This window comes from Falco rusticolus, chromosome 6 (genome assembly GCF_015220075.1).
Source record: "Falco rusticolus isolate bFalRus1 chromosome 6, bFalRus1.pri, whole genome shotgun sequence".
Classification (NCBI taxonomy): Eukaryota; Metazoa; Chordata; class Aves; order Falconiformes; family Falconidae; genus Falco; species Falco rusticolus.
The window spans coordinates 28,848,963-28,865,928 of NC_051192.1; the positions used below are offsets into that span (position 1 = coordinate 28,848,963).

The window sequence follows — 16,966 nt, forward strand, 5'->3', positions numbered from 1 at the left end:
AAGACCGTGATAACTTTAATGGCTGTAAGAACCCCAGATCTAGCTGTGTATGTAACAGTGGCTGAGCACAGCTTTGGCATGGCAGCACAGGCACATAAGGAATTGCATTGACTCCACGTGAGACTGCAGGCATCTACTGTGGAGAGGGTCCTAAGAGCAAAGTGAACTCATGCTAGCTGTTTCAGGATGAAGCTGGTTTTCTTTTTTTCCTTGGGACACCTCTGTTTCTTGCTTTGGAGAGTTTGGATTGACATAGGAAAAGTGAGAGCAGTAAACAGAAAGTTACCTTTGCCAAATTTGAGTGAGAAGAGGCAGTGGATGGGATGTTGCTTCTTACATTTTTTGTAGTACTTTGTAGCCCAATGCCGAGGAAGAAAGGTGGGTATTCAAGTTAGCTACAGCAGAAGGGAACAGCTCCTGTGCAACCTGTTTATGGCTCATTTACAACTAGGTCTATAAACATCTGAAAAGGCTGCGTCTGTTTGTACCCCTTGGTTTCACCGTGATGCTCTACAAACACATCTTTGTATGTTTATTTGTTCTTTCTTACATTCCTTTGCACTTTTTCCCAAGGGTTTCAGAGAACTGTGGCCATTGCGGATTCCAACTATAACTGGTTCTACGGGCCAGAGAGCCAGCTGGTGTTTCTTGACAAATTTGTCATGCGCAACGGCAGTGGGAACTGGTTGGCAGAGCAGATCAGAAGGAACAGAGTGGTGGAGGGCCCAGGAACACCATCCAAAGGGCAGAGGTGGTGCACTCTCCACACTGAATTTCTCTGGTATGAAAGGGAATGAGTGGGCTCAAAAGGAACCTGACAGCTGTTTGCTCTTAGTGGTAATTCATTATCTTAGATTTGTACTGTAGAAGCCAAGATTAGGCTGGCCATGTGTGACCCAGAGAGTCCTTAGTCTCAGAAGAACTTCTTCACTTAGCATAGATGCACAGTATGTGTTGCTGTAGAGAACATGTGGTCTTGCTCTACATCTGCTTTTGCATTTTGTTTCCATTGTCTATTGCTTGTACAGAATACAAGCAGTTCCAAAAGAACAGAAATTTTGCCTGCCTGTATTCTTTGGTTTATTTGGTCCATTGAATGGGTTTTAATCCTGTTGTGTTCTTTAATAATAAAGAAATTTTTTTCTTTTAAAAGCTGTAAGTAATAATATAAACTTTCTTTTAAAATCTAAAGTAATGTAAGTGGTAAGGCTACTATTCTTTTTGCCCACTAATTTGCAAGTTATGCTTAGGAAAAATATCATGATAGATGACTGGATCCATATCTTCCATGTAATTTATAGCTCTGCTAACTTGTATGTCAGTCTTCTAGGGGTAATAAATGAAAAGACCCAAGAGGCTTTAGATATCCATATAAATTCCCTCAGTCAGAGGAGAGAACAAGTACATTTTCAAGGAATCAGTGTCACTCAGTTTCTCTCTCTTAGAAGAAAAGTATTATTGAATATATATTGGTTTACGTTTTTGATATGCACATTAGAATGCATGTTTATTGGGCTCCAAGCAGCCTTCATCTTGTTATTTGCAACGTACAGAATCTCTTCTCTAAACCCCATTCCATCATTCTTTACTCCTGCATCTCCATGGAAATCTTGAGAATTCATACTTAGGAAATTATTTTCAATGTCAAAGGGAAAGAAATTTTTTAAGAGCACCTGAGTAAAAAAGAAAAAAAATCAAATTACCTGACTATTCCAACAGTTGCCTTTTCCCTGTGCTGCAGTGTTGCTCTTCTGATGAACATGTCCACTTGCATTACCGTCTCAGGGAAAAGGTCTGCTTTTAGGGGAATCTCCATCAAGGACCACCAGATACAGAGCAGGCTTCTGGCGCTGGTTGGAATTACCCAAAGCCCTCTGCAGGACATGAGCTGTGATTGTCTAGCTCAGAGGTCCTCAAGCGTTTTAACCAGGGGGCTGGCGCGGATGCAGTGGCAGGCAGCCATCTGCGGCTGCTTGGTTTCCCCCCAACCCCCGGTGGGGGGGGGCGGGGGGTCTGTAAATACCAGGGGCCGGATTGAGGACCCTGGGGGGCCGTATCCAGCCCGCGGGCTGTAGTTTGAGGACCCCTGGTCTAGGGCTTGACAGAGGCTCCTGGCTAGCTATAGAGAATAAATCTGATGAGGAGCTATCTAACAGAAATACGACTGGGCTTAATGATGGCTTTGTTTATTTTGGTTGCTTAAATAAAATGCCAGAAGGTTAGGGTTTTGTTTTCCATGGTTGTTTTGGGGTCTTTTTTCTTTCAAGATCAGTAGGTCAAATAAAACAAAAATTATAAGCATTGTAACCTTTTCTGGAATGAAGACCTCTTTGTAAACTGAATGTCTTGCATCTTACAATTTATATAAGAAAGCCATGCAAATTTTTTCTTCGACCTAGTTGCAGAAGGAAACTAACATACACTAAGTGATATAAATCATAAAAAATTATCCTTCAAAATGCCTTTTTATTAGTTTTTAGTTAATTGCCAATTCTGTTTGGAGACTCCAGACTTCTATAATCATCAGTTAGCAAAACCGATACTCTGCTTCTCTTGCTTAAGAAGTTAGTAGTAGGTGCTGATGTTGATGTCTAGTGCAAAACAGACCGTGTCTACAGCCTGGTCCTAATGTGCCTTTTTTAGAGATTTATGTTGCAGTCAGTAGCTTTATGATATAAGAGAAAAGGTGGATAGTTTGAAATTAGTGGTACTCTTACTTTTTTGACTGCAGAAGGATTACTGGTTTTAAATGCGTAGCAGATGCTTTCAGCTATTATTCTATAAAAAGCGCACCAAAAAATATTGTAGAGGGATTTGTATGATAAGTATTGTTAGAACTGTATGATTAGTTCAGTCAGGAAGCACACGTGTGAGCTTTATATAGCTTGCTCCTTGATGTAAATATTGCATCAGTTTTGGAGTTTTGTACAGGTGCTGATAATGGAATCAGTCGAGTGATTTTTAAACCCATTTTCTCGATCTTTTTGGCAGGTATGATGCAAGTTTGCGCTCTGTACCTCCGCCAGACTATGGGATTCCTAAGCTGCATTATTTTGAGGACTGGGGAGTGGTAACCTATGGAAGTGCTTTGCCAGCTGAAATCAACAGGCCTTTCCTTTCCTTCAAGTCAGGAAAGCTGGGAGGACGTGCAATATATGATATTGTTCATAAGAACAAGTACAAAGAGTGGATCAAGGGGTGGAGGAACTTTAACGCTGGCCACGAACACCCGGACCAGAACTCCTTTACATTTGCTCCCAACGGCGTACCTTTCATAACAGAAGCTCTATATGGGCCAAAATATACTTTTTTTAATAATGTGTTGATGTTTTCCCCTGCTGTGGCCAAGAGCTGCTTCTCCCCATGGGAAGGGCAGGTTACAGAAGACTGTTCCTCGAAGTGGCTTAAATATAAACACGACTTGGCTGGTGACTGTCAGGGACGAGTGGTTGCCGCCATGGAGAGAAGCGGGGTGGTTTTTATCAGGGGAGAAGGAGTGGGAGCGTATAATCCTAAACTGAAGCTGAGAAAATTGCAAAGAAACCTCATACTTCTCCACCCCCAGCTTCTCTTGCTAGTGGACCAAATCCATCTAGAAGATGACAGCCCCCTGGAGGCAGCGACCAGCTTCTTCCACAACGTGGATGTGCCTTTTGAAGAAACAGTTGTTGATGATGTCCATGGGGCCTTTATTAGGCACCGTGATGGGATATATAAGATGTACTGGATGGATGACACTGGCCACAGCGAGAAAGCTACCATCGCCTCAAGGATGTATCCCCGGGGCTACCCGTACAATGGAACAAACTACGTGAATGTAACCACCCTCCTGCGGCACCCCGTCACGAGGGCCATTTACCTTTTCATCGGGCCCTCCGTTGACGTGCAGAGCTTCACCGTCCGCGGAGATTCTCCGCAGCTGGATGTTTTCGTTACCACCAGTGAGCACGCCTACGCGGTGTACCTGTGGCCCATTGAGGATGGGTCCCGCTCTGCCTTTGCACAGGTAATTGCGGACCGCCAAAAAATTGTCTTTGACAGAGCTTCTGCCATTAGAAGCTCCAACGTGCCAGAAGTGAAGGACTACGTAGGGATCGTGGAGAGGAACCTGCAGCATTTTAAGCCTGTTTTCCAGCATCTTGAGAAGCAGATTTTGTCTCGTGTACGCAACACAGCTAGCTTTAGGAAGACTGCTGAGCGCCTGCTGAGGTTTTCAGATAAGAGACAGACAGAGGAGGCCATTGACAGGATATTTGCAATCTCACAGAGGCAGCAGCAGCAGCAGCACGGCAGAGCAAAGAAAAACAGAAAGGTAGCCAAAGGCTACAAATTTATTGATGCCGTTCCTGACATTTTTGCACAAATTGAGGTAAATGAAAGAAAAGTGCGACAAAAGGCACAGACTCAAGCACAAAAAGAGTTGCCTGTAGATGAAGATGAGGAAATGAAAGATCTTCTGGATTTCGCAGATATCACTTATGTGAAGCACAAAACTGGGGTCTCAGTCAAAGGCCGATCAGGGCTGGCACAGATGGTGACAACTGCTCGAAGTAGTGCCCCATCAATATCAGCTTCTTATACCCGCCTCTTTCTAATTCTCAACATTGCTATTTTTTTTGTCATGTTAGCAATGCAGCTCACGTATTTCCAGAAGGCAAAGAGACTGCATGGCCAAAGATGTCTGTATGCAATACTTTTAGTAGACAGCTGTATATTATTGTGGCTGTATTCTTCCTGTTCTCAGTCACAATGTTAGCAGGAGACCTCTACTAGTCGACCAGTTTATGGTCATATATGTCTATGCAAAAGCATTAACCCTAATAGGGCCAAAATTTATCTTCTTTTTTCTGAAACATTCCAAAAACAGCTGGGGAAGGATTGGTTTCAGACCAGAAGGGATGTAAGAATAGGGCAAGCAATTAATTATCTCGGAAAACTAAGTACTTAATAAGTACTCCTCCTTTGTGTTTTGAGTTGGGCCTCACATCTGAGGGAATGTTATGCTTTGTTCATCAGAGTTCAGTAATGTAAAGTTGTAATTAATTTTTGGTGAGAAGAGCCCTCTTAATAGATTTGTTTCTAAGGGCTTTCTTTTTTATACAGAACTGGGTTTGCATTTAGTGAGTTTTCATTTCAGGCTGCTATGGATGTCTCTGGACATTCTCTTAAGAAAAGAACATTCAAACACAAGTACGCAAGGCAGATCTTAGCAGTACACTTCCTTTCTCTCTGCCAAACCAAAGAAAGCTTCAGTGTGGGACACTCCTGTATAATTATTGCAGACCCTTACATCATGTCGTCTCTTCCGTGCTTTACAGTCTGGCACAGTGCGAAATGGCAGTCATGTCAGTACTTGCCAAGTGAGAGGCACAGTGCCTAGTAGGCAGTAGCAGAAGGCAAATATGGGGCTAACTCAAAGTATAAAGGAACAAAATTCTCAGGAAAAATAATCCTTTATCTTTCAGTCAAATGTAGACTGTAGAAGGATGGATGCTGTAGGGTCTGGTCTCAGTTTTACAAGGTGGAGTTTTCTATAGTTTGAAGCACAGCTTAGTAGAGAAATAATGTCCTAGATCACTGCCCTGCCATATGCAATTGTAAAAATACAAACGAAAAACCAAAGCAATTGTGTGGTAACCTTAGCAATTGCTGGTATGAAAAAAGAGGCATTAAGGAAGTATTTAATGTCTTTTTTTCTGTTCACATGGCTAGAAACAGAGGACAGTTAAATTGTGTGAGCAGCCTGTTCTCTATAAAGCACCAGCAAGGGTTCTGCAAGCTCTTGGTGGCCCCGGGTCAATTATTTGGGGATTAGTGGTAAATGGAATCATGTGGTTTATGACACAAATAAGTTTGACATCTCCACATATATCCCCTTCTGTTCATTAAACTGATTTCAAAAAATCATAGCTATTTGAGAGAATGGAAGCTTTGTGGAATTGCGGCATATCTGTATGTCTTCACAGAAAAACAATTCTTCCAGTACATTTGCTAAATAAAAACATTGTAATTGTCTCTGTGGAAAAGTTGTTTTTCTTTGATTAAAATATTTTTCCTGATAATTACAGTAATGATATTCATCAGCACTTTGTTCAAACCAGAACCTGTTTCCTCGTCCTTATACCCATTTAGGTATCTGTTACCTATGTTGCTGCTGTTGTGTTGCGAGTCTGTATGTTGAAATGTGATGAGCTTTCTTTGTCTAAACATCTTCAGTGAACAGGTCAGAATATTTTCACCAGCTTCCAGCTGCTGAGCCATTTCAGAGCACTGTATTCACATACGTAAGCCCTACTACAGTCTCCAATGCCTGGATTTGTCCAGTGACATTTGGTGCATTTAGTCTAAGCAAAGATTTAGGATCCCAGTTAATTTCTGATCCTGTGTATAATCAGTGGAGAAAGAGAGCCTTCAGATAGATACTCGGGCTACCTAAGACCTTGAAACTCTTTCAAGACATAGCTTTCCTTTTTCTCCAATTGCAAAAGGCATGTCGGGTTGTTAATCACCTATTTCAAACCACCCACTTAACTGCTTAAGGTGAAGGAAGGTGAGCCTGGGGAACGTCACCCAGTATAGCTCCATGTTTGTAGTGGTGCCTACTGAAAGTGACTAGATTGTGGCAGACTGCGTGTCACTGGAAATGTCCTTGTTTCTGCCTTTGTACTGTGATGACGTGAACACAACTGAAATAGCTGTTGGGTTATGTTCAGTTTCAAGGACACTGTTGGTTAGTTTTTCAATATTAGGTGATACTACTGTTGGCCATGAAACACTGAGAAATCCAGGTACCGTTGCAGTTTAGCTGAACGGCCTGGCACATCCCTCCAATGGGAGCTGGTGCCATAAAATTGCCCCAGGGTAATCCAGAGAGTCATTATGCCCTATAAGTAAATAACCTGTGCTTGTATCTCCATGTCCTCTGTGAGCCTATGAACCTTCAGGAAAATAAAGACCTGTTGTAGCTTTTAGCCTTTATCAGGGTAATGTCAACAGTGGAGTTAATACAAACATTTCACTTTATTTCATGTCTATGCACATTTACCCTGTGTCAATTTGCTATTGCTTTGAACAGTCAGCTATATAGAAAGCCAACCTATAGTGTAGAAGGCTTTTGAGAAATACCTGCATTTCTTGGTCTGCTTTGTAGTGTGGCATCTGAATTCTAGCACTGGATTTGTGTGACTGTCAAATGAAACTGCAGAATTACAGAGGTTGGGAAGTAAGGTATGGTTGTGCACCTTAGCTCTCATTTACACTATACTCCTCTGCACCGTTACAGCAACACAAAGGGTTAAGACGTGGTTGCAAGAGCTGTCCATGTTCACAACCAGATCTTAAAGCAGCTTTTAAAGCAAACCAGCATTCAAACAAATAGCGTACATGCAGTGGTGGAGGGGAAGGAAATGAAATGTACCACTCTGTCCTCCTGAATGGGAGACCAGACCCATTTCAGCATGAAGCGGGAATCCAAGGTTTTTCCTGCCTGTGCTTGGTTTGCAGCTGCTGATACCTTTCTGTTAAAGATTTACGAGTTACCTGCATATGGCTGTCATTACTGGCCACTCTGAACTCCACTTACACAGATGTAGCTAATTCAGATAGGGCAACTAATGTTTGCTTCAACTAGCAATGAAGCCGTAATTGTATGCTTTGTAAGCTGAGTGTATTTCAGATACGAAAAGAATCTTGCGCATTTTCTTATTCTTTTCCAGGCCAGAGCCTTTAAAAAGTCCCTCTGCAATGGTCATATAAGTTTTGTTTCCAATGTTCGCTTCCATTCTCATTTGTCCTTCTCATTCCTTATCAAAGATCATCGTTTTTAATGGAATCAGAAGCAAATGGAAGAACAGATGGTTGCATGCCATCAGCAACCAGCAGCTCAGGCTGTTGGGTGTGTCTGTGTCACAATGAAGAAACAGTTGAAGGTCTCAGATGGCAGCATACACTGAAAAATCTGAGCTGCCCTTGCTGTACTAGGAAGTGTGGTGAGGAATAGCAGGTATGGGATCAACCCATGTAGCCCTAATGGCTGGTGGGAGGGCTGGAGAAGATTGGTGTTCTTTAATGTTTGCTGACAGGAGAGGATGCTGTCCTCACCTTTGTGTTCTTTATCTGAAATGCAGGAGAGAAGCAGTCTCAGTGGGCTCTGTGGCAGGGACACTTGGCACTAGTTTCATCTGGATTGGGTATACTGAACGGCTTTGAAATGTCACTGTATGGTGCCCAGTAGTGAAATTATCTTTCACTCCCTATTTACATGGAGTCACAATACTGAAGTGTTTCCGGCACTTGTGATTTAATGCCAGTCTGCAACTAAGTACCACCAGCCAAAACCAGGACAGGCACATGCCTCTGCTCCCATTCTTGTTCTGCTGCTTTCTGGTTTCTAAAAATGTTAATTTGCTGCATCTCTGGCCACAGGAAAAGATGGTTATCCTACAACTGGGTGTATGTGGATGGGTTCTTGTATTCATCTGAGACCCCTGCTGACTTCACTCAACTTCTCTTCAATAGCTGAGGTTCAGTCACGCATGCTTTATTTCAGAGCTGCAGTCTAAATTAGTCTAAAGTTAGTTCAATGTATTCTGAACGAAGTGAATGGCAATTCATCCCACAGGTAGCGGTGTATATGTTTGAGTGTGCAATCTGGTTCTTAGATTTTTTTGATGATTTTTCGAGTCCAGCTAAAAATTGGCTGTGTTATATACATCATTGTGATAAAGGAAGCAAAGGGAATGGAGCACATTACCTCATTTCTTAAAACTTGTAAGATCAAAGCTTATTCTGAAGGATTATGTGTCTGAAATAGATCAAATTCTTCTGTCGGCCTATGTATTTTCCACAGATGAAAAGTTTTTTCTCAGTGTTTGAAAGCATATAGTATTTGGAAAACAGCTCTATTTCTGCACTGGGACATTACGTTTACATTCATTTGGTCTGCAAAAATCTTAGTTGGGATCAAACATACCTTTGTCTAATCCCTTTTCTCTGGCTACTCTGTTAAAATTCAGTAGGGTACCTTCAAGCTGGTAAGTCAGACTCAGCTAATGAAGCCAGGATTTTATTTTCTGCCTTTTCTTGGCAGTTGACTCCAGGAGCACTCTGCAGCGGGAGGCTTGTGTGATCCAGTGCTGGTTATGTCCATACTGTCATCAGTACAGAGACTGATTTCTAAACGAATTCAACCTTCAAACAAATAATGTCAAAGCACTTCAAAGAAAGAGCCCAGCACCCTTTCAAGGAAGGAATATAGTTGCTGCCTGCTTGAGACAGGCAGGAGAACTGGACCTAACTACACAATATATAAATGCATTCTGAAAAATAGTCTGAAAAACAGGTTTATCACTGGGTCTTCCTCAAAGCTGGCATCAGTTTTTCTCCTGATAATAACGTAATACAGATGGGTGACTAAATTTGCGTGTGCCTTGGTTTGCTACTCCACACTAGAGTGGCTGCAGCCATTTAAGTTAATAGGAAAACTAATAATTTCATGAGAATTTAGATTTCATCTTCAGATTTCAGTGAAACTGAACATGACTGCAGTGGTCATGAGATACTAAGGAACACATGAATCCATATATACAAGGCTATATCCTCTCTACTTCTAATTCCTGTTCATAAATATAGCAAGAGAACAATGAAAACTATGCATTGTGGTAGTAATGTTCTTGTGGTAATGGAATTATGCAGTTAAATCCCACAGATCTGTTGTCAGTCAAGTTCTAAAAGGCAGAAAATTAGGAGAGATGCTGTCAGCATGCCTTTATATGTCCATGCTCTCCACAAGAATGCCTGCAATGCTACCAGAGTTACTGTGGGAATCCTCACGATACTGAAGACTAACAACGAGATCCTAGTAGTCCCCCTGGGCCTTAGTGATGCTGTGAAAGCTGTGTTCTTCTCATCTGTTCTCAGGTAAGCTTTAACTTGTAGGTGTGAGGTGCTCTTGGACTTCAGAGCTCTTCAGCTCAGCACCTAACTCGGGGCTGCCCAACATGCAGCCCCATCCATCTGGGCTGCGATATTCACCAGTCATAGAAAGGAAAGCACTGTGAGGTCCCCTAGGAAAGATAGCCATGAGGAATGGGCTGTGACTACCATTTGTCTAGCTGGTAGCCTGCTCTGGGTATGAGAGACCCTTGGGGAAGAGCATCCAGCAGGGTCTCTGAGACTTGTCACAGTGGTGGCAGCCCACTCCCAGCTTCCTTTTTTTCTAAGAGCCTTTGACATATGGGCAGGCAGCAGTGTACTGGTGTCCACCTGCACAGCGTACACCCAGAAGGGTTGGCATGTGTCAAGCATACTACGCGTGAGTTGTACCACATTCAGTCATCTGACAGGATGGGATCCAGTATGTATGTCCTCCATGGTATATGGAGCCATGGTATATGCAGTGTATCCCACTGCAACAGTACAGCTGGGCATTGCCACCTCAGCAAGGGGCACTCGCTTTTTCCTCATCCATAGGCCTGCTGTAGGCAATGAGCAGTGGCACAGGCACATGCCTTTATGAGGAAATCCCAGTCCTGTTATCCTGTTTGCCATTTTACCCCAGTGTTATCTAGTCATTCCTTCAGCTAAATGCATGTGTAGCATTTCCCCCAGATGCCACATTTCCTGACAGGTTCCTCAGGCCTGATAAAAGAAGACAGCATTTGACTCAGAGAAAAACAGTTTAGCATTTGAAATGTGTTATTGTGTAAGACTTCCCCTTTGTCACTGGTGGTTTTGGACACAAGTCTTTACTGGTTTCACTCCTGACTGATGCTGGGACAATCAAGAGGAAAGCTGTTCTCCAACTCCCAGGGCTATGCTACCATGAACAATAATCCATAGCAAAAGGATATATGAATTTGTGACTGTCCCAAAATATTACCATACCTTTTTTACACCAGTAAGTACTTTCACTCCGAACATTACACAGTCAGCCTAGCTATGTACCTACCACCAGCTGAAAGGCAATCTTCAAGGAGTTGGAATGATTCTAAAATCCTGAGTATAAAATCCCTAGTTTTCCACTTCGTCTTCATAAAGGTTGTAACACAGGAAGCTGGGAATGCCAGGAAAGATGGGCCTGGTGGATCTGCCTTCAGGAAATGCCAACAAAGGAAACTTGAGGAGGATGGGGTGAGGAAAATTCCCTATAATGTCACACCGCTGTAAGAGTAAGTTTAATTCAGCCTGTGGCAAAAGAGTAGGTGATCAGCATATACATTTCTTTTTCTCCCTAAAGAACAGGACTATCTTTAGGATGAGGAGCTGAACTCCTCAGGACATGCTAAGTAAGGCCAAGTTGCTTCATACCCTAGTGAAAATGCTAAAACAGTTATAGTAGATCTTAACTGATAGTTATAGATTAGAACTATAATCACTTATCTCATGCTTGTCTTTTTTTATATGGCATAACCCTTTTTTTCAAGCAATCAATTTTGATCAAGTAATTGTATTCTTTCATTTATTAAGTTTGTCAGGTAATTAAGGTGACTGTGACTGACCCATTGGCACCGATGAGATCCCATTTCCCCAGTGCGTGGTGAACAGCATGCAATGTATCAGCCTTAAAATGTCATATATTTTACCCTGCCTCAGAGGGCCCAAGGCTCCATAGAACGTTGCTTCAATAAGCTGTGTGGAGGAGCTGGCTCTGACAGCACAAGTGGTGAACTGGTAAACACAGTCTTGTATGCCTCGAAGTTTCCTCTTGTGGACTCAACTGCAGACTGCTAGCAATGGGAAAATGGGCAGAGGACCACAGTCCCTGGAAGGATGCTTAAATAACTCTGCCTTTATGTAAGGTAAAGCAATACAGAAGATGTTCAATAATGCTACAAAATACTTACAGCTGCAAATGCCTTGCAAATAAAATGATAAGGATGGTGAAGTATTTGAGCATTACAGAATAAATGAGGGTAGACCCAGAGACTTGGAAACTTACTGCTAACACAAAATAATAGGCAACTGAAAATGCTTTCTCCTTGTGTCCCATCTGTCATTCTTTCCTTTTGAATCATGTCTTCCTATCAAGAAAAAAACAAAACTTTCTGCTCCTTACAATGTCATAGATTCTCCCAAATGGCAGGACAGGCTGACAGCAGGACCAGCTGCATATAAAAGGTAAGTACTGAAACTGCACACCCAAGTGCTGTTGAGTGTAATAGAGTTCAGCCTCTAATACAAGCCATACGTAGCTACCATAGCCTGACACAGCTCATACATTTCTGGTACGCTGAAACAGCTTCTGCAGGCAAGGAGTAAGATTGCCTAGAAAAACTGTATGAGCAAATGAGATTGAGGACCAGAAGCCAGGAACTTTTCAGTTCTCTAAGAACAAAACTCAGTTACAGGAGACTAAGAACATTACTAGATCTCCATTGTGGTCATCATTGCTGAATAAAGAGCAGGATGAATGTTTATCCTGCAGAGAGAAATGCAGAATAAATTTGAATTATATGCTATATCTAGTATAACATGTAGGCTCTTTGGTGAGAGAAAGGTTGAAAATCTGCAGTGAAACCTAGTCACCCATCATTTCCTTTGACAAAGTAGTGCAGAAGAAGTGACAGGCATCCCTTCACAGGAATATTCAGTAGGTTTCTTTTTTTCATTCTTAACTTGCTCCCCTGATTTTGCCCAGAGAAGGCTGTGAATTTATTGTCATAACTAAGACAGCTGCATGTGGACAGCTTTGAAATTGATAGGGTCTCAGCTCTTGCACTGCCTTACTGTTAGAAAAAAATCCTTTAAGTAACAAAATTTGGGCAGCAAAGGAGCCCAGGATGGGAAACTAGAGATGGGGGAAAGGGCCATACTACCATGAGCTGAAGAACTAGTTAAAGTTTAAAAAGAAGAAGGATTAATGGAATTAAAATTATGCAGCATATTTTGTAGCGTACATGATCAGGCAGCATTAAGCCACACACATGCACATGCAGCCACGCACACACACACATACACACACACAGGAGGAGTCAAACCAAATCAAATCTCAGCCATTCAGCAATTCCAAGACAGCAAGATGCAACGGTGTAACCTGAAGAAAGCAAGGACACGTGGAATACAGAACATTTATAATAACAGCATAGAAATATTTTGGGTTTAATGTGCTTAAATTTGCAAATAATTTTATGGCATTTCATTTTCCACAGTAAATGGAAAAGACTGAACTTTGTTTTGTAGGAACTGACTAGTTGACTACACAGGGTAATTTACCTGGTAACAAATGAGTTAACTCTATAATCTGCCTCACTAGGGCTCCTTAATTTCATCATAAAACCTGACAATTTCTACCTTTATAATCCTATGAAAATACCATATATTTTCTTATAAACTCAGCAAAGATTTTTCACTTAATCCACAGCCAACACTTAAGAATTCCGCAGACTACTTTATGGCACATACTGATTGTAGCTTAGCGTAGGCTGAACAGTAAAGCACTCACACTGCTGGTTGCTGTAGGACACTTGGACTGGGTTATAGGACGCTCCTCATACAGAAATGAGACCTGCAGTGGATCTGTACTGTTAAAAGAGCAGCAGTAAATAACAGCAAGAGAAAATAGTGCAACGGCTTGTGTGAGTCTGTACCAGAGCTCACTCACCAGAGCCTCCTTCAGAGCTACACTTGGTTTTGCAGCCCTGGATCCTGCCTACCCACTAAAATCTGTTTTCAGCCAAAAACTTCTAATAAATGTAATGCCTTAAAATAGCAGTATAATGTACACAAATGCTTGTAAGCTGTGCATGCCCAGTCACCGTGCTACTTCTCAGGCTGCTGCTCTGCCAAGTATTAGTATTATTAATGATTTATGTGGTGCCACTGAGCTGTGTGACACTCCACAAACATGTAAGAAGACTGGTTCAATCGTAAAGTCAGAATAACTTCCCCGGTTTCACAAACTGAAGTAATGGGCCTCCAGGGGAGGTCAGTCCACCTGGAGGGTAGGTGCAGATCTGCTTGCAGACAAGACCCCCACTAGTTAAGCATTAATTTCACCTGCAATGAAACAAAAGGCATTACAAGAATTTTCCTAGAATAAGAAAGACTTTTCCATGTCTTTCTGAACTGAGTACTGAGAAATGCAGCTTACAACTCTTTAACCTGAAGAAGCAAGTCCAGTTGTTATGAGAAGGAAACCAGTGCCACGGTGCTCTTTCCCATCGCACCCGTGGATGCACAACATGTTAGATTAATCATGTGAAGAGGAAGCTGCTCTTGATAAGACTCATGACAGGAATTTGGGACAGGATGGGCCTTGGTCAAAGCAGCTAGAAATGGAATGATTCGTGTAAAAACAAAAGCAGTTTTTTGCTATTCCGAGCTAATAGCAAATGTCTCAGCAAAAGAAAAAAAAATAAGCAACTTATTGGAAGCGCTTACTAACATGAGTAAAACAAGATCTACTCAGTAAGCACTGGAGGAGCCTCCATTGACCGGACCTACACACAGACACACGCCACTTTTCAGACCAGCATTACGCGTCTGAGGCAACCACAGGACTAGTTCAACTGCAGCTCTTTCTGCCTAGGCAGCATTTGAGATTCACTCCGCTGCAAATAAAAGGATAGAATTTAAAACATCAAGGAGAAACTTGGTAAAATATTAGAGTCAGTTTGTTTTCAGCTGACCCCTTCATTTAAATAAAGTATATTTCAAAATGAAAAGATGTTTCAAATAACAATCATTTTGTTCTAAAAATGTCCATCTTTGTCACCCTGGCATTGCTTTCACACACACCCCTTGGAAGGCATGAAAATCAGCGCAAATCAGTGCAGAAACGACCGTTACATGGGAGTTCTGGGTTGTTTAACAGGAAACTTATTTTTCTGAACACTCTCCAGTCAATGCTTTACAGCTGCTGGGGTGAGCCAAGGGGTAGCTCAGCGGGCAGGGATGAGCCGCCCCGGGCGGACAAGGCCCCGCACTGCCCCGGCCCGCCCCGCCCCCGGCTCCCGCCCGGCTCCCGGGGCCGCCCGCAGGCCGCGCCCGCCCGGGCCACGGCAGGGCCCCGCTCGGCTCCCAGCACTGCTGCTCCGCTGCTTCCCAGCCGGGGTGGTCTCTCCTCCCTCTCCCACCTCCGCCTGCCAGTATTTACTGGAAACATGTTTGCGTGGAGGCGAGGGTTAATCCTTTTTCACACAGCGCTCCTCTCCCTTTCCCAGGAAGGGTGTTCCTGAAATCGTATTTTATGACAGATAAACAAAACACTGCTAAAATCGGGCTCCAAAGGAGAAGTAGCAGGGCTTCTTGGCGGCACTCTTTCCGCAGTGCGGCCATCACCTGCTCCAGGTGGTCAGGCTCCCTCGTTAAAGCGGTGGCTCCTGGAGCAGCCCCCATCCCGGCCTCGCTGCTGTTCCTGCTGCCGTCCCCACACCAGCTGAGACTTTTCCAGACATGGTATATTCTGGCTTCAGGGTACACTAACCGTTGCCTCTAGCAGTCTCTAGGTGAAAATCAAAGTAACGATATTTGCCAGTAAACAAAGTTATTCTGGATATTTTAAAACTAACCTCTGCTTTAAAGAGCTGCAGATACATTTTCGTAGACTGCCCAACCAGAAAGGAAAATGGCGGATCGAATTCGGCCTAGAAGGAGTGGTGTTTGAACTGAAATCAAGTCCTGACACTGACAGACTCAGATCCGACTGGGATTACCCCTCAGGACTGAGAGTTTTTTTGTTATAATACATAGCTCACTGAAGTATCGACTCCGTGCTTCACAGATGATCAGAAAGCAGTTAAAATTCTAGAAATGATTACAAGGAAATAGAAAATAAAGTCATGTCAGTATGCCATTGTAGCAAACCAGGATTCAGCTGCACCTTCAATGCACTACAAATCTAGCATACCCTCCATTTCCCCTCATGTGAAAAATGATACCTGAATCCTACAGAATGGTTCAGGTGGTGACATGGATTTAAAAAATATATATATATTCAAAGGTATACATCAGATAAGGAAAGCCCTACATTACAAGCTCCTCAGCCTGGAAAAGAGGGGGCTATAATGAAGGTGCACAAGATCATGAGTTGATGAAGGTACCAGGTAGGGATCCAGTGTTTTATCTCTTCCACTTCCAGAACCTGGGAGCATCGAATGGGCTGGTGTCAGGTTTGAATGAAGTATTTTGTACAGTATTTTGGATGCTGAAAAATCTGCATGGGTTAAAACTGAAGCCAGACAAATTTACAGAAGATACACCTCAGGAGATGTTAGATGCAGAGATCCCTGAAATGCAGATTCACAGGGTGCGAGTGCATTCCTGAGCTTGCTTTCCCTGTCCCCGTGCTCCTCCTTAGCTATCCGCTGTAACCAAGAGGTGACCAGACTAACTCAGCCTTCAGTCTGATTTACTCTCACTAGTTTTATGTCCCTTTTGGTTTTATGTCTTTATTATACACTGTTGCTTAATAACAAAGCAAATTCTCCTTCAGACCAAGGCAAACATTTAAGTTAGTGGCATGTTTTTGCCTGCAGCAGCAGCAGGAGCTCAGTGCTGAGCACAGAACGTCTGGTGCAAGCCCAATGGGCAGCCACACCAGCGCTGACTATTCTGGCATCTCTGTGCCACCTACTCACTGACCAAAGAGCTGCAAGGACCCTTCTTGGAATGTTTAAATGACCCCCAAAGTTCATTGAAAGCAATTTAGGCTCTCACAGAGTTTTGACAAGCCACTGTGCTTCCACTGTGCTTGGTTCCTGCAGCCCCAAGTATGGCATGGAGTCTAGCAGCATCATACCTTGCTGTCTTGCCTGAAGTAGCCAGTACAAAAATCAGGCTGGCCCAGCTGGAGGCAATGTTTCCCTGAGCCTGGGGTGAGGCTCTGGCTTTGTGGTTAACCTCTGTGCCGTGATAATGCCCAGGAAGAATCAGTGCAGTGTAAATTATAGCATTTCAAATCTGATCAGGATGAAATCATATTGCTGATCCACCCAGTGAGCTCCCAGGTCATGCAAGAGGCAGGTAA

The 16,966-nt window shown here is 42.9% G+C and overlaps 1 protein-coding gene across 5 annotated transcripts in view; it reads left to right on the forward strand.

Annotated features, from left to right (window-relative positions):
- DSE (dermatan sulfate epimerase) overlaps window positions 1-6,015 on the forward strand; it is a 37,206-nt gene extending 31,191 nt beyond the window's left edge. For 3 of the 5 annotated variants that reach the window (XM_037392133.1, XM_037392135.1, XM_037392136.1), the window contains 2 exons: window positions 574-781; window positions 2,992-6,015. In XM_037392133.1, the coding sequence (XP_037248030.1) occupies window positions 574-781; window positions 2,992-4,756 (1,973 nt within the window). In that variant the 3' untranslated portion in view covers window positions 4,757-6,015. The remainder of the gene's footprint in view (window positions 1-573; window positions 782-2,991) is intronic. The other 2 variants (XM_037392132.1, XM_037392137.1) reach the window with 2 other exon arrangements.
- Window positions 6,016-16,966: the final 10,951 nt, after the last annotated feature.